This window comes from Lepidochelys olivacea (genome assembly GCF_965140295.1).
Source record: "Lepidochelys olivacea isolate rLepOli2 genome assembly, chromosome: 3".
Classification (NCBI taxonomy): domain Eukaryota; kingdom Metazoa; phylum Chordata; order Testudines; family Cheloniidae; genus Lepidochelys; species Lepidochelys olivacea.
Window position 1 is genome coordinate 189,095,051 of NC_140413.1, and position 17,991 is coordinate 189,113,041.

A 17,991-nucleotide genomic window follows, 5' to 3' on the forward strand; every position below is an offset into this window, starting at 1 on the left:
TAATTCCTTTTATTTAACTGATTTGGAAAGTGATGTAGAAGAGTTATATTGGGATTACCAAAGTGGTTTGGAGCGTATTTAAGAGATAGGTTGTGATGTACAAAATTAGGTAGGGTATTTCAGGCATAGATAAAAAGAAACAAAGCCTGCATGGTCCAAGCAAAAGAATGTTGGAAAGGCAAGATTTTATATACCCTTATTCTAGTCTAGGCACAGCCATGATGATAAGGAAGCTGAATATGATGAAGAGTCAGAGAACGGACTCAGTATATGACATGGCTATAACAGCAGGAAAGGAAGATGAGTTTGATGGTGGCATTTCAAATGGACTGGAAGATGGAAGCTGAGTTTGACAGAACAAAGGACTTTGCAAGAGTCTAGTCATCAACTTATTAAGGCAGAAGAAGTGTTGTAGCAGTAGTTATGGAGAGAAAGTGACATATACTGGAAAACACTGACGTTGTTACAGAATTCAGTTGCAGCCTAATTGTGAGAGGTGGAATCATTTACAACACTGCAACCCCAAGACTGGGATGCGGAATAAGTAGGGAGAAATCTGTTTTTTGCCATTTAGTTTTTTGGAGGTAATACATCAGGAAAATGCCATACCTCTTTGCCACTGATCAGGGGTGGAAATAGTAGAATTGAGAGTGGTATGTGTAATTTGGTAACCATGAATGCAGATATGACCTTAACCTCAGGAAAAGGAAGAAAAGGGGAACAAGAACAGAACCCTGCAGTTCACCAAGAGTGGAGGGAAGCAGAACAGTTGAAGGAGACTATAGAGGTAGGGGGTGTAAAATACTTGAATGAGGATGGAGAAGAGATGCAAGAAACATGTCATTAGTCACTTGGAAAATAGTGAATAGATTGGAGAAGAGTCGAGGAAAGTGAACTGACAAGAAAACCAGAGTTCAGAGCTTGCTCAAGGACTTGGAAGTGAAATGTGTGATAGTTGGAAAGGTAGAAGGGCTTTTAAGGGTCCAGGAAACAGTGGTATGTGTGAAGGCAGAGAAAAACCACCAGCTGGGGAAGGAAGAGCATTAGAGTAGGCATGAAGGCAAATGACAGAGGATTAGAGTAGAACACCACCTAAATTGGAGACTATAGAGAAGAATAGTTCATGAGATACTTCTCATCTTTTTGTGGTGAAAACTGAACTGAGATGAAGCGTCAAAGAATGACTTCTGTATCTAATTAGAAAGGAGAATCAGTTGGCAAGGCAAATGGTAGATAACTCAGGGTCTACGTTGACTTTCTCCACTGTAAATTTTTCATCCAAAGGACTACAATGCCAGGATAGAGGATAAGTGGGATGGATTTAGCAAAAGAAACTAGTGTGGATGAGAGTGAGATGGAATATGAAAACTATAGTCAGAACAGGCATCAGGAAAGAGAGGAGGAAATTGGAAGTCAGAACAGGGGATATTTACGGACAGGAGTTTGCAGAAGGAAGGTGGGATGGGAAGGTAGCAACGTTAATGGAAGAGGTGACTGTCAAAAGAAACTTCAGGATTGAAATACAAGAAACACAAATGTGCTTTGAAGAAAGTTTTTGTGATAGGGGTTGTGGGTGCAGGAGTCAGTTCAGAGGTGAAGATCAAAGCAGGACAAAGGAGCCATAAAGTTGATGCTTCTAGAAATTAAATACCACCTACACCTTTGAGGAATCATGACAAGTTTTGCTGTACTGTGGAGATATAAAATGAAATCTAAATAAATAGGAACAGCAAATTTGACAATCAAAAGTTTAGAATGGGTATATAATAACTTTATTAGCAAGAATATTGTAAATGTTATAGATTTTCACAATTTTGAGGACAAAGATAAAGGTATTAGAGCCCTTTAGATGTTGCTTTCAAAAATGAAATTCTAATTATTTCTTTTTTCAGAGCATTTAGTCTACATGTTATAAAACCAAACCCCACATTAATTTGTGGATATGAACACTTCTGTATTTGTACATGTATAAAGCTTTGAATGTTAGCTGCATCTGACAATGTTCACAAAATCTAGAGGGGTTAAATCTCTACTCCTAGTAGCTCAGCAAACGTTACTAGCTAATCTTGCTAAAAGCTTGTGAGAATTTGTTCTTTCATTGTAGTTCTTTGACATTTGCATGTAAGTTTCCCCCAGAAAGCAGTGCAACAGAATATTTTAATCTTTGTTCTTTTGATTCAGATTTCCACTCAGTTTAATGCTGGAAACATTTGAATATTTTTTTCCCCCTTGCAGGAAAACACCGTAAGACGACTACACAGGCAGTATCCCCAAACAGTTTTCTGGGAAGTTAAAAAGAGAAACCACCAAAGTAGCATTACATATTCTCCAGTATCTTTGCAAGAACCCAATGGAGATTTTACTAGTCCTTCTGTATCCAATATTCTTAAGCTTGCATTTACTGAAGAGAGGTACCGATACACCATGACCATACTTGTACTTCTGATATTAATATTCCTTGTGTTGTATTTTCTTTGATGTCACCATTTAAAATGTCTTGAGTTTATGTGCAGGGTCATTCACCCAGAGCCGTATAAGTTCTTTTTTCAAAGTTTCTTCATAGACATTTTCACTGAGATTGGCTTGAAAAAGATTTGTGAAGTAACATACTGTAAATAGATACCTTTTAACCTCTACAATGTACAAGGCTACATGTGTGCTAAACTATTTTTATTTCATTGTTTCTATTCTGAACATTAGGCATGCTTCTCAGAATTAGTCCTTTCAAAGAGTAATACTAAAAATTGTAGAAGAATTAAATCTCCTGTGTCTTTCACGATAAAGGACTCTGGTATATGTTTGATATATAGACATTGTTACATATTACTTTTACTCTCGTTTCAACAAATAGTTTTAAATACTGGTGCATGAAATTAACTCCATGCTATAATTTTTACAGTGGAATAAAATATAAAATCCACAAGTGCTTATCAAATTAACATTAACTGTCTGCTGCTCTTATTTTTTCTACTTTTCCTAAACTCCAGTACTGTACTTTATTCAGTTATACATTTCCATTAGACTTCCTGAAATGTTTCCTTACCTTGTTACAGTATGGACATTCACCAAAGATGACATTAAAACTTTGTCTGCTGGAAGGAAGACCTTGTAACCACTGCAAGATAAGATAAAGAAAACTTAATATTTATTTTATGCCCAATTTAGGAACGAGTCTAAAGTTCTTATAAACAGTGCTCTTCACCATAGTATCTGATAAATCCCTGATCTGTAGTGTTTTCACACTGAATTAGGAGCATGCAATTTTGCTGGATTAGTTTTCTGTACAATCTACCTATCATGATTAACTGGTTTCACATACTGAAAGTATGCTAAAAGTGATCCTGTCTGACTTCCCCCACACTCCCTTCTAAGGTTTTCAGAGCACTATTACTAAATAGTTCTACTTTTGTAGCACCTAGAAGCTCCTGTCTGGATTAGACCTTGGCCTGTACACACACAGTAAAGCAGGTTCCTTGCCCCCCAAGAGGTTGTAAGACATACGTGAGTGATGGAAGAGAACACTACGGAAGCAGCAATAAGAACATGTAATTAAGAAGGCTTAGCTGTTCTCTCTCATCAGTCCTTTACCCGTCACTTAACTAGCTATTTGTACTGCTTCCATAATATTCTCATACAGAAGCCCATATTAGGGATCCATGAATTGGAGCCAAGTGGATTTGTTACATTAATAAAAATTTTACCTCAAACAAACAAGCCTGATGGAAAGGTTGTCCACATCGGGAATCACCACATACTTGGTCTGGAATAGCACCATCAAGTCGGTAAGCATAACAGATACCACAGTCCATAGTGAAGTCCTTAAAAATACAAAACAAAGCTATTTCAGACAAGTTAACTTTATGGACATTAACAGGGTGGAAATGAGGAAGAAATAAAGTACACCACTTTTTAATTATTGTGTATTTCTTCCTTTGAAAGTCCGTTTCACCTGTTCCAAGACTTGGAACTAGTTCTATTTACAGCCAATAGATGTGATCATCTTCTCCCCACCCACACCCGGTGATGATGTTGTACAAGCATCCATCATCTTTGTCTAAAGCAAAACTAAGGTCCATCTGCGTATCATCTTTGGGGATTGGTCCTGCTTTGAGCAGGGGGTTGGACTAGATGACTTCCTGAGATCCCATCCAACCCTGATATTCTATGATTCTATGATTCAATCCATCCATTGCTTCCTCAGGATCTCTTTCCTACCATACTCTCCACACTCTTCACCAGGTCCTCTTTGTTCATCCTCTGTATGTCTCCAAACCAGCAAAGTTGCGCTTCCTGGATTTTGTCAGCCACATCACAAACTGACTTCCATCTTAATGCTTTCATTTCACTATCTGTTCCTTTAGGTAACCCTTTATTGTGCAAAGACATCTTGTTTCAAACACCTGTAGGCACTGACCTTGAGTCTCTACCACCCAGGCTTCTGCACCATATCACATTGTGGAATGTGTCATGCTGTCTGGAGTGGCTAAGAACAGAGTGCCTGCTTCAGGGCAGACTGTCAGAAAACAAGGGACAATACCCCAAACTGGTAGTATGTTCTATAACTAGATTTCATCACGCCAGCAAATGTGAACTCCTGGATAACTATACCAGTCTTACTATGGAATCCCCTTAGACTCTGCAGCCTATCTTGCCACCCAGACAAACTGGAATTTGTGATAATGGTCACTAAAACCCAAAATCACACCACATCAGGTCTCACTTACCCCAGATCAATTGGTATTCCAGATCTTTATGCCAAAGACAACACTGGCAGCCAATTCTATAGTAAACTAACTAAAGATTTATTAGCAAAGAAATAAGAGTTGAGGTTAAAGCACGTAAAGTATATTAACAGGTGAGTCACAGTTTGTAGTAGTAATGTAATAAATTGCCAGTTTCACAGAAGTTTTTCAGGTACACAGATTGTCTCTGGGGATCTCCACTTTGCATCTGGTATACTTCCTTGCAAGAGTCATCGAATCATAGATCAGGGTTGGAAGAGACCTCAGGAGGTCATCTAGTCCAACCCCTTGCTCAAAGCAGGACCAACCCCAACTAAATCATCCCAGCCAGGGCTTTGTCAAGCTGGGCCTTAAAAACCTTTAAGGATGGAGATTCCAACACCTCCCTAGGTAACCCATTCCAGTACTTCACACCCTCCTAGTGAAATAGTTTTTCCTGATATGCAACCTAGACCTCTCCCACTGCAACTTGAGACCATTGCTCCTTGTTCTGTCTTCTGCCACCACTGAGAACAGCCTAGCTCCATGCTCTTTGGAACCCCCCTTCAGGGTAGTTGAAGGCTGCTATCAAATCCCCCCTCACTCTTCACTCTGCAGACTAAATAAGACCAGTTCCCTCAGCCTCTCCTCGTAAGTCATGTGCCCCAGACCTCTAAATCATTTTCATTGCCCTCTGCTGGACTCTTTCCAATTTGTCCACATCCTTTCTGTATGGGGGGCCCAAAACTGGATGGAATACTCCACATGTGGCCTCACCAGTGCCGAATAGAGGGGAATAATCACTTCCCTCCATCTGCTGGCAATGCTCCTACTAACGCAGCCCAATATGCTGTTAGCCTTCTTGGCAACGAGGACACACTGTTGATTCATATCCAGATTCTCATTGACTGTAATCCCCAGGTCCTTTTCTGCAGAACTACCGCTTAGCCAGTTGGTCCCCAGCCTGTGGCAGTGCATGGGATTCTTCCATCCTAAACGTAGGACTCTGCACTTGTCCTTGTTGGACCTCATCAGATTTTTTTTGGCCCAGTCCTCCAGTTTGTCTAGATCACTCTGGACCCTATCCCTACCCTCCAGCATATCTACTTCTCCCCACAGCTTAGTGTCATCTGCCAACTTGCTGAGGGTGTAATCCATCCTATCATCTAGATCATTAATGAAGATGTTAAACAAAACTGGTCCAGGACTGACCTCTGGGGCACTCCGCTTGATACCGACTGCCAACTAGACATCGAGCCATTGATCACTACCTGTTGAGCCCGATGATCTAGTCAGCTTTCTATCCACCTTATAGGCCATTTGTCCAATCCATACTTTTTTAACTTGCTGGCACGAATACTGTGGGAGACCGTATCAAAAGCTTTGCTAAAGTCAAGGTATTCCTCGGCCCGCACCGCTTCCCGCAGCCCCCATTGGCCTGCAGTGCTGAACTGCGACCAGTGGGAGTCGCAATCATCCAAACGCGTGGATGTGGCAGGTAAACAAACTGGCCCGGCCGGCCAGGGGGCTTACCCTGGCAGGCCGTGTGCCAAATGTTGCCAATCCCTGCCTTCATGAATCCATGTTGACTGTTCCTGATCACTTTTCTCTCCTCCAAGAGCTTCAAAATGGAATCCTTGAGGACCTGCTCCATGATTTTTCTGGGAACTGAGGTGAGTAAACAGTTCAGAAATGAAGGATCTTTCTGAGAATCCATATTTATATTTTTCTTGTGACAGAAAGCAAGCTGACAGTCTTTCTACACACGTGAGCTTTTCCTTTGATGTTGGTGAGGAATGCACTTAGCCTTTTGATGTCTGACCATCATACATAATGGCCACTTCCTTTGAAATGAGCATTTTCTGTTAAAGTCCTTTATTATGATTTCACAAGATTTCGTTGATGGGTTATTTAGTTACAGGGTTATGCACAATGTAAATGTTTGCTATTACATTATAACAGAAACTGATAAGTGAAAACAATACAAGTAACATTCCTCTAGTTTTCATGAAGTTTAAATTCCTGAATACACTCTTACATTTATACTCATTTTGATCTATACTAATACACAAGTGAATACATTCTAGTCCACTGGTCTGCCACCGTTAAGGGGTGCACCATTGTTCTATATAATTGGGCTTTCAGTCTCAGTGGCATACATTTGTGATGTGCAACACGGGGGATGTTATTCTACACACTTCCAGCACTCAAATCTAGCCTTTGGCTCATGTTCAAACACAGTCCTCCATAATCCAGCCACTCAGGTAACTGAATCAGTCAGTCTGGTTTAGTCGTACTCTATTAATCTCTATACCCAGTTTCCCTGTGGTACCTCTACTGTGCCACAAGACCTCTGTCTTAGTCATGTTCACTGTCATCCCATGGCTGTGTAGCTGGTCATACCATTGGTTTACTATTTTCTCCAAGTTGTCTTTTGAGGATGCCCTTATTGCTATTTCATCTCTATACTGCAGCTTCTGACCTTTTCCCATTGTGATCTTCCTGCTGACGTAGTCTATAAATATGATAAACAGCAATGGACTGAGGGCCGACCCCTCATGCAATCTGATTTCCAATTCCAAGGGGCTTGCTGTTCCAAAACACATTCAGATCATGTTTTAGAATTATATACTGCATCCCCCATAGTTATTAAATTCTCAGACAATATTTCAACACTGGTGTGAGCATCCTTCTGTTCATTTTAACATATGCTTTGTCTAGAGTCTATGAAAGTCCAGAAGCTATCCTGTTGATATTCTAGCTGCTTCTCTATCACTTGCCGAATTATGAACATTGAATCTGTGGTTCCTTAGCTTTTCCTAAAGCAGAACTGTTTTTGTTCGTTTGTCCTGTCCACCTTTCTCCCAATCCTAGCATCCAATGTGTGTTCTGGTAACTTTATCCCTTGATAGTGTCTGCATTCATGGATGCTTTCCTTATGTATTGATGCCAAAATAGACTCATCAGTCTTCAGGAATTCTCTTGATTCACTCTATGGCTTTAACTACTTTGCTCATCCACTTTATACCTCTCTTGGTTTTTAAGGAGCAGAATATGCGCCTTAATTTGGACCCACAGAGCCATCTTACTCTAATAATTTCACTTACTCTAATAATTTCAATCATTGGATTTTCACCAGGTCTGCCATCATTTTATCAGGTCCAACTGCCTTACCATTCTTCATTATCTGGACTACATTTTCTCACCTTATCCTCCATTATGTCAGACTCAGATCCTTAATGTGGGGTGTGGTCATTTTTTGCCAAGCTACAGATCTTTTGGCCAGCCAGCTGTGGATGGTTTACATGTAGGCAACTCTGCCAAAAAGGTGGTTTTGCCCCTCAAACTACTATTTCCACCTCTCCTTTGCTTGTTCATGTGTTACTAACAGCCTCCCCTGGTCATTCTTTACAAATGGCGTTGCAATACAATCCTCCTTCCCTTTGAATCTCATTGTCCAGCTATGCTGGAAGGACAGGAGACACTGCATGTGGTTTAATTAGGCCTCCATTTTATTAACTGTCTGGGAGCTACCCACAGATAAAAGTGTATAGTGCTGGTAATGGCATGATAATTTTAATATATACCAGGGGGACTTCCATCAGCTAACCCTCTTTCCCATCCTCGTCCCCAGCCCACCTACTGCTGGGACCTTACCATCTCTTCTTCCCCTTCCGCCCCATGCGAGTTAAGGTGGGCTCTAAGAGGGGCAGTTGGCTCCCTGCCATGTCAGACATAGGGATCATAGAATATCAGGGTTGGAAGGGACCCCTGAAGGTCATCTAGTCCAAACCCCTGCTCAAAGCAGGACCGATCCCCAATTAAATCATCCCAGCCAGGGCTTTGTCAAGCCTGACCTTAAAAACCTCTAAGGAAGGGGATTCCACCACCTCCCTAGGTAACGCATTCCAGAGTTTCACCACCCTCCTAGTGAAGAAGTTTTTCCTAATATCCAACCTAAATCTCCCCCACTGCAACTTGAGACCATTACTCCTTGTCCTGTCATCCACTACCACTGAGAATAGTCTAGATCCATCCTCTTTGGAACCTCCTTTCAGGTAGCTGAAAGCAGCTTTCAAATCCCCCCTCATTCTTCTCTTCTGTAGACTAAACAATCCCAGTCCCCTCAGCCTCTCCTCGTAAGTCATGTGTTCCAGTCCCCTAATCATTTTTGTTGCCCTCCACTGGGTGTTTTCCAATTTTTCCACATCCTTCTTGTAGTGTGGGGCCCAAAACTGGACACGGTACTCCAGATGAGGCCTCACCAGTGTTGAATAGAGGGAAACGATCACGTCCCTCGATCTGCTGGCAATGCCCCTACTTATACATCCCAAAATGCCATTGGCCTTCTTGGCTACAAGGGCACACTGTTGACTCATATCCAGCTTCTCGTCCACTGTAACCCCTAGGTCCTTTTCTGCAGAACTGCTGCCTAGGCATTCGGTCCCTACTCTGTAGCGGTGCATTGGATTCTTCCGTCCTAAGTGCAGGACTCTGCACTTGTCCTTGTTGAACCTCATCAGATTTCTTTTGGCCCAATCCTCCAATTTGTCTAGGTCCCTCTGTATCCTATCCCTGCCCTCCAGCGTATCTACCACTCCTCCCAGTTTAGTATTGTCTGTAAACTTGCTGAGGGTGCAATCCACACCATCCTCCAGATCATTAATGAAGATACTGAACAAAACTGGCCCCAGGACCGACCCTTGGGGCACTCCCCTTGATACTGGCTGCCAACTAGACATGGAGGCATTGATCACTACCCGTTGAGCCCGACAATCTAGCCAATTTTCTACCCACCTTATAGTGCATTCATCCAGCCCATACTACTTTAACTTGCTGACAAGCCCCGAACTTTCCAGTTTCCAGTCCTTTAACAAATACCTCCTTTGAATTCTTTACCAATCCATTTATCTGATCACTGTATCCCTTCCATACAGAAGTTTCCGAGCTATGCCTAAAATTTGCTCCCCTTCTGTTACTAAATGCCAGCTTTCCTTCTGTGGGCTGAAGTGCGGGGTGGGGAGCATTCCTACCCCTTCCCCTGCTGTGCTACCACATGGCACCACGAAGATTGCAGAGCTTGAGTCATTGCTGTTCTGCCTGGTCCAGGTAAAAGAGGGCTTCTCCTGCTTGGCGTGACCTCTCCTCTCTTCCAGTCACCGGGGGGGGAAGGGTCAGCATCCCCACGTTGACCTGTCATTGCTGCAACCTCACTCCTTGCCTCTCTATCCTTTAAAGAGGTACACACCTTCCTCCAGCCAGACAACAGTCCGTTCCCCTTCCATCCCACGCCCCTGATTAATGTGTGGTGTGGCCATTTTTGCCATGCTGTAGATTTTTTTGCCAGTGGTTTCTCCAGCAAACTACACAACAGTCCCTCTCTCCCCCCAACACTTAAAGTGGGGTGTGGTCATTTTTTGCCAAGCTACAGATCTTTTGGCCAGCCAGTTGTGGATGGTTTACAAGCTTGGCGTACAAGTCATGTATGGCATTCTTTTTGGCTTTCTTCACTGCCTGTTTGGCAGCTCGCTTTCCCTCATTCTAGTCACTTTCATTTACACTCAGTGTATTAATTTGTTTTTTCATTAGGCTCTATTTTTTTGTTTTGGGTAACTACCTGCACTTCAGTCTATCATTAGTCTTTTCTTTTCCTCTGTTTTCCCCATCTGCATCAGCCACAAATCTCTTCCGCTGCTGCAATCCATGTTCTTTTGAGGTAGTTCCATTCTTCAGCTAATACCAACTTTGTTTCCACTACTGATGTACGTGACCAAATGACTCATCTTCTTTTGGAACCATGGACTGGATATCATCCATTGATTGACATTACATATGGTCTAGTAATAGTTTCCCTTCCTCATTCCATAGTGCCTAGACAGGAATTTCCTAAGCACATTACCCCTTCTGTTTTTGCTGGTCTCTTCCATAACTCAAGTCACCCAACATCTCGTATGGCACAGCTCTGTCCACTAGTGCTTGCAAGTCTTAGGGGAAACTCTGCTTCATTGCATCTTTCTTGAGGTGCATACACTGATATCACAAACAGAATATGCTCCTTAATTTGGATCTATACAGCCATCAGTCGGTCACTTACTCTAATAATTTCAATCATTGTTCTTTCTCAGCTCTCCTCTCACTACCCTCCTGACTCCATTACACCTGCTTTTGTTACCACAGAAGAGTTTACAATCTAAGCCCAGTTCCCTCACTGTGTTCCCATTCACTGTGTCTTCTGCAGGTATAGAACATAAATACTCTCCTTACGAGCATATCAGCTACTTCCAGACCTTTGTCAGGGTACATTCAGTGTTGCTACTTATATGGGAATTCTTTGGCTGTGCAGGTTGTTGCTATTCACTGACTCTTCATTCTAAGTGGTAGTCCCCTGACCCTCTACAGGACTGTTCAGACACTGACTGCCGGAAATCCCCAGCTCAGATGCTGGGGCTGCCAGGCTTAAGGTGCGTGAACTTCTGGCGTAGGGCTAAGATGCCCTCTCACCATTAGCATTAGCCCTTGCTAATATCTACTACTGCCCTTTGGTAACTCACCAAAAAGAAAAACATTGTTTGCACCCATGTAGTCACCCTGTGCCAGAAACTACAGTGTATTAATTGGTGTCCCTGACATGTACCACAGTGAGAGGGCCTTTCCCCAGTTGAATGCCCAAACTCTCCCCATCTTATTGCTATAGACCAGATGGACGAATAAGAGGTGGTACTGCTTTTCCTGCTGCCCAAACTAGGCTTTATTTAACCCATAGATGAGGGTTTCAGATCAGTTTTCCTTCTCCAGACTGAGGAGCCCTACCTGTCCTGAGAGATTTGATAATTCAGCAAAAGGTTCATTTTTGTCCTAGCATGATTTCATGCACCTAAAAACAATGTCCACTGTTGACTGATATGCAGTTTAACTTCATTATTTCAGACAGTCCTCATGCTTTTAACTACAGTGAACTTTCACTGTATTAGACAGAAGGCCTCACAGTCAGATATTAGCTTTTAATTTAAGAACTGTCAAATTTCATACGTGAGAGCCACACTCAATCCAGAATTATAGTACAATAACTCCTCACTTAATGTCCTATTGCTTAACTTTGTTTCCATCTTACATCCCTGCTCCATTACAGAACATAGAATCATAGAATATCAGGGTTGGAAGGGACCCCTGAAGGTCATCTAGTCCAACCCCCTGCTCAAAGCAGGACCAATTCCCAGTTAAATCATCCCAGCCAGGGCTTTGTCAAGCCTGACCTTAAAAACCTCTAAGGAAGGAGATTCTACCACCTCCCGAGGTAACGCATTCCAGTGTTTCACCACCCTCTTAGTGAAAAAGTTTTTCCTAATATCCAATCTAAACCTCCCGCACTGCAACTTGAGACCATTACTCCTCGTTCTGTCATCTGCTACCATTGAGAACAGTCTAGAGCCATCCTCTTTGGAACCCCCTTTCAGGTAGTTGAAAGCAGCTATCAAATCCCCCCTCATTCTTCTCTTCTGCAGGCTAAACAATCCCAGCTCCCTCAGCCTCTCCTCATAAGTCATGTGTTCCAGTCCCCTAATCATTTTTGTTGGCCTTCGCTGGACTCTCTCCAATTTATCCACATCCTTCTTGAAGTGTGGGGCCCAAAACTGGACACAGGACTCCAGATGAGGCCTCACCAATGTCGAATAGAGGGGAACGATCACGTCCCTCGATCTGCTCGCTATGCCCCTACTTATACATCCCAAAATGCCATTGGCCTTCTTGGCAACAAGGGCACACTGCTGACTCATATCCAGCTTATCGTCCACTGTCACCCCTAGGTCCTTTTCCGCAGAACTGCTGCCTAGCCATTCGGTCCCTAGTCTGTAGTGGTGCATTGGATTCTTCCGTCCTAAGTGCAGGACCCTGCACTTATCCTTATTGAACCTCATCAGATTTCTTTTGGCCCAATCCTCCAATTTGTCTAGGTCCCTCTGTATCCTATCCCTCCCCTCCAGCGTATCTACCACTCCTCCCAGTTTAGTATCATCCGCAAATTTGCTGAGAGTGCAATCCACACCATCCTCCAGATCATTTATGAAGATATTGAACAAAACCGGCCCCAGGACCGACCCTTGGGGTACTCCACTTGATACCGGCTGCCAACTAGATATGGAGCCATTGATCACTACCCGTTGAGCCCGGGTATTGCATGCTCATTTGCAGTTGTGCAGTGCTCCCCTAGAACATCCTTTGGCCGCCTGCTTTGTCCACAGCTGGCAGCCCCCCGCGCAGCACTTCCCGCCCGCCGGCAGACCCCGTGGATCAGTGCCCACCTCCTGCCCGCAGCAATCAGCTGCCTTGCGGCGTTCAGGAGGCTGGGGGGAGTAGCGAGGATATGGTGCGCAGCCTCCCCACCGCCTCCTGCATGCCGCAAGACAGCTGATTGCTGCAGGCAGGAGGTGGTGGGATGGCGCTGATTCACGGGGTCTGCCGGCAGGCCGGAGGCGCTGAGGGGGTCGGAGGGCACGTAGGGGAGCTGATAGTTGTGCTGCCAGCCTGTTTAATACCTGTATTAAATTGCTTGTTTAAAATTGTTTTTAAAACATATCAGGCTACCTGTGTTAAACTGCTTGTTTAAAATGTATATAATGCCTTTTGTCTGACAAAAAAAAATTCCCTGGAACCTAACCCCCCTCTATTTACATTAATTCTTATGGGGAAATTGGAGTCGCTTAACATCGTTTCGCTTAAAGTCACATTTTTCAGAAACATAACTACGTTAAGTGAGGAGTTACTGTATTGTGATTAATTCCATTAAAGAAGGTACTCACCTTGTGCAGTAACACTGGTTCCTTGAGATGTGTCCTCCTGTGGATGCTCCACTGTAGGTTGTCAAGTAGCAGCCGTGTTAGTCTGTATCTGCAAAAAGAAAAGAAGTACTTGTGGCACCTTAGAGACTGACAAATTTATTTGAGAATAAGCTTTCGTGAGCTACAGTTCACTTCATCAGATGAAGTGAGCTGTAGCTCATGAAAGCTTATGCTCAAATAAAGTTGTTACTCTAAGGTGCCACAAGTACTCCTTTTCTTTTTGTAGGTTGTCTGTGGCTGCTGATCAGAGAGCTTTGGTAGTAGTCTGTCCCACCCGCACATGCGTCGCTCCCGGCCTGCCACTAGGCTAGCCAGCATGCGTGAGCAATCTCTCCTCAGTTACTTCTCTACCGCACAGTCAACTACGAGGACTCCAAAATAGAGGGGAGGAGGATAGGTCATGGAGCTCCCAGCAGTGCACACATCTTGAAAAACCATTGTTATTGCACAAGGTAACTTCTTCGAGAGGTGTCCCTATGGGTGGCTCCACTGTAGGTGATTCCTGAGCAGTGCCCACCACTGGAGATTGTGACTTTGGAATCGAGTCTGATATCGATGATAGTACTGTGGCACCAAATTTGGAGTCTGAAGCCAAATCCCCAGGATACCATAGTGTTCTGTAAAGGTGTGTGCAGATGCCCAGGTAACTGCTCTTCAGATTTTTGATATAGGGATATCCTGGGCGAAGGATAAGGAGACCGACCTTGTAGAATGCATGCGTATTGAAGATGGGGGGAGTTACATTATGCAATTGGTAACAGAATTTAATACAGTCCAAGACGCACTTAGAGAGTCAGTGAGATGAAATCACTGTGCCTTTTGACCTATCTGCAATGGAGAGGAGAATTTTCTGAAGGCTCTTTTTATCCTGATGAGGTTTGGGATAAAAGGCTGGAAGCTAAATAAGCTAATTTATGTGAAATGCAGAAGTCACGTTGGGAGTGAATTTCAGATGTGGTCTAAGCATGACCTTGTCAGGGAAGAACCCAGTGAAAGGGGAATGCGCCACTGGAACTGCTATTTCCCCAATCCTTCTTGCAGAGGTGATGACGATGAGAAACACCATCTTCATGGTAAGGTGAGTTAATGAACAAGTGGCCATGGGTTCAAATGGTGGCCTAGTCAGACCTTTTAATAGTAGGTTGCGATCCTATTGAGGCATTGGAAGTCTGGGTTGTGGGAAGAAGTTTGCTATGCATTTGATAAACTTCTTCATAGTCAGATGGGAGAAGATTGAATATCCTTCTGTCTGCGGAAGGAAGGTTGCAATTGCTGCTATGTGAACCAATAGAGAGTCCTGATTTCTTGAGACTCAAAAGGTAGTCCAGGATCACTGGTAGGGTGGATATATTAGGCATGACACTTTTGGGATCTGGAATCTCTTTCATTTTTGTAGATAGGTATGGCAAGTAGCTCCTTTCCTACTGTGCAATAACACGTCCTATACCTCCTCAGAGCAAGATGTCTCTACGTGCTGGAACCATGAAGGAGCCAGACTTCGAGACACAGAATCCACAGGTTGGGATGGAGAGTGCGTGTCTCTTTCAGCGACAGAAGATAAGGAGTGATTCGAAGAGTCAGCAGTGGACATAATGCCAGCTGTGACAGGCAAGGGTACCACATCTGTCTGGGCCAAGTGGGAGAAATCAGTATGTTTGCGCTCTCTTCACTTTCAACAGGACTTTCAATATTAGACAAAATGGGGGAAAAGCGTAAAGAAGGCCTTTGTCCCATGGACGGAGGAGGGCATCTTCCATGGAATGTCGTCCGATCCCCACTCTAGAGCAGTACTGTGGGCACTGCTTGTTCTGGTAAGTAGTGAATAGGTCTATTACCGGTATCCCCCACTGTCAGAATATATTGTGGAGTACCACCGAATCTCTCCCCCGTTCGTGGTCATGTGGGAATTTGGGGCTGAGACTGTCTGCTGTCATGTTGTGTATTCCTGATAAGTAGGCAGCTGATATTAAGATACTATGGGAGATGCATCAGTTCCATAGTTTTAGTGTTCTACAGACAGGGAATGAGCCCTGGTGTCTCCCTGATGGTTTGTGTAATACATGCAGGCCATATTATCCGTCATGACCCTTTTGTGCATGTCTTTGATCAGCAGGAGGAAGCAAGTCCACATGTTGATGTGGAGGCATCTCTCACCTGGAGTCCATTTTTCCTGTATTGTGCGACCATTGAGATGTGTGCGGTTAGGAGTAGAGATGGGGAAGACTGAACAAACAGGATTCCTGTACAGACGTTTACATGAGTATTGCTTGACCCTGGTGGGCACTGATAGTAGTTTGCGTATGTTGTCTTTGTTCGGCCTGTAAACTGAACCAAAAGCATGCTTGGAGACATCTCATGCATAGTTTGGGATGAGCAATAACCAATGTGCTCATGGCCATGTGGCCCAGGAGCTGGAGGCAATGTTTGGCCAAAATTTGGGGGATGGATTGTACTGTCTATCACGAGGAGAGACTGAGAAATCTGTGATGTGGGAGGAATGGAGTCAAGGTCGGCTCCTATGAATTCTAGTCTCTCTACCGGTATTAATGTAGATTTTTGTTTATCTATCTGTAGACCCAGATTCTGAAACAGGTCTAGTGTGGTCTCAGTGACTTGCTGGGACTCTGTAAAGGACCATACCCTGAGAAGGCAGTCCAGGTAATGATAAATCATGATGCCTTGAGAGCATAAATGGGCCGCCACTACCAAAAGGACCTTGAAGAATACTCTTGGGGCCAATGAAAGGCCGAAAGGGAGTACTCTGTATTGGTAGTGGTCTTGACCTAATATGAACCTGAGGTAACGTCTGTGGCTCGATATGATCAAGATGTGAAAATAAGCATCTTGGAGGTTAAGGGCCGAGAACCAGTCTCCTTTTTCTAACGATAACGAATGATAATAACATGACCATCTTGAATTTCTGAGCCTTGATAAACTTTTTGAGCGCTCTGAGGTCCAGTATGGGTCTCCAGGAAGTAACAAAATTAGAAGCCTCTGCCCCTTACATGTGTGGATACTCGCACTATGGCTTCTACACTGAGGAGATGGTTTATCTCCTGACATAGAAAGCTCTTATGAGAAGGGCCCCTGAGAAGGGATGGGGAGGGGTTTTTGGGAGGCGGAGAGGGAGGAGAAATGGGTGGAGTAGCCATCTCAGATGATCTCCAACACTCATTTGTTGGAAGTTATCCATTCCCAGATTCTGTGGAACGGGGCGAGATGATCTCCAAAGGGATGGGTGTTTTCCACTGTGAAATGAGGGGACAGTTCTATGGGCACCTCAATCAGCATGTCAAAACTATTTCTTCGAGGTGGAGGGCTGAGAGGAAGTTTGCTGAGATCCCATCGTCTTTCATCTGGAGAACCTGGGCTTCTTCCTCTGAGGTTCATGCGATCTTTGTGTATATTGAGATGGATATTGTGACTACTGAGATGAGTACTGTACTTTCTTTTGTATCCAGGTGTATAAATCCCAAGGGATTGAAGAGTGGCCCTCAAATCTTTTAACATGTGGAGGGAGGCATCTGTCTTTTCAGCAAATAATTTTGTCCCCTAAAAAGGGAAGTCCTCCACCGTCGTTTGGACCTCCTTGGGGAAGTCAAAGAGATGAAGTCACGAGGCCTGTCTCATCACAATGCAGACAAAATAGAACGTGCCACCATCAAATGCATACTGGAGTGACACTTTGTCACCAGCTGGCCCTTGTTAACCAAGGCCTTAAATTGGTCCTTGTGAGAACGGGGGAGCTATTCAATATTTCAATAAAATAACTACATTTCACATAGTTCTGAGTCATATTTAGCCCAGAAGGCTTGATAGTTTACCACTTTGAATTGAAGGGTGGCTGAGGCGTGGGCCTTACTGCAAAACAGGTCCAGGTGCTCCCAGTCCTGGTATAAGGGGTGGACTTAAAGTGGTTTTGGCAGCCTTTAGAGTTAACTGCATCCACAATGATCAAATTGGGAGGCAAGTGTGAGAACAGGAATTCTGTGTCCTTTGCTGGCACATATTTCTTGTCCACCCTCTTACAAGTTGGTGGGATGGATGCAGAGGCCTGCCATATCACCTTGGCAGAATCCAGTAGAGCCTCATTAATAGGGAAGGTGCACTCTGGAGGAAGTGGAGGAATGCAGAATGTCCACCAGCTAGTGGCGCAACTCAGACACCTCTTGTAAAGGCCTCTGTCACCCTCTGTGCCAAGTCCTGGAACAGCTTACAGTCATCTGCCATAGATGGCGAAGGGGGCATCACAGTCTCATCTGGTGATAATGATGAGAAGTGGGCTGGAGGAGTGACTTCCTCTTCGACTTTGGCCTCCAGTTCCTCCCTTGCCTGCTCGGGGAGTTCAGAGGCCCTTGAAGCAGCAGCTGAAGGAGGGTACTTCCGCAGCTGTTGGTATGCCATACCATCAGTGATGGAGGCCTGTTGCCTTT

General features: G+C 44.0%; 2 protein-coding genes across 6 annotated transcripts in view; one reads left to right on the forward strand and one right to left on the reverse strand.

The window, feature by feature from the left end:
- The window catches only part of VRK2 (VRK serine/threonine kinase 2), a gene marked incomplete at its 3' end in the record, with an annotated part of 67,182 nt that extends 64,704 nt beyond the window's left edge, over positions 1–2,478 (forward strand). For all 3 annotated transcript variants that reach the window (XM_084624467.1, XM_084624466.1, XM_084624465.1), the window contains one exon: positions 2,236–2,478. In XM_084624467.1, coding sequence (XP_084480593.1) covers positions 2,236–2,478 — 243 coding nt within the window. The remainder of the gene's footprint in view (positions 1–2,235) is intronic.
- Positions 2,415–17,991, reverse strand: part of FANCL (FA complementation group L) — an 89,483-nt gene continuing 73,906 nt past the window's right edge. Inside the window, exons 12-14 of one of the 3 annotated variants that reach the window (XM_084624468.1) lie at positions 3,702–3,818; positions 3,044–3,115; positions 2,415–2,582 (exon numbers count right to left, since the gene is read on the reverse strand). In XM_084624468.1, the coding sequence (XP_084480594.1) occupies positions 2,547–2,582; positions 3,044–3,115; positions 3,702–3,818 (225 nt within the window). In that variant the 3' untranslated portion in view covers positions 2,415–2,546. Of the gene's footprint in view, positions 2,583–3,043; positions 3,116–3,701; positions 3,819–13,519; positions 13,608–17,991 lie in introns of those variants that run through there. The other 2 variants (XM_084624469.1, XR_014711014.1) reach the window with 2 other exon arrangements.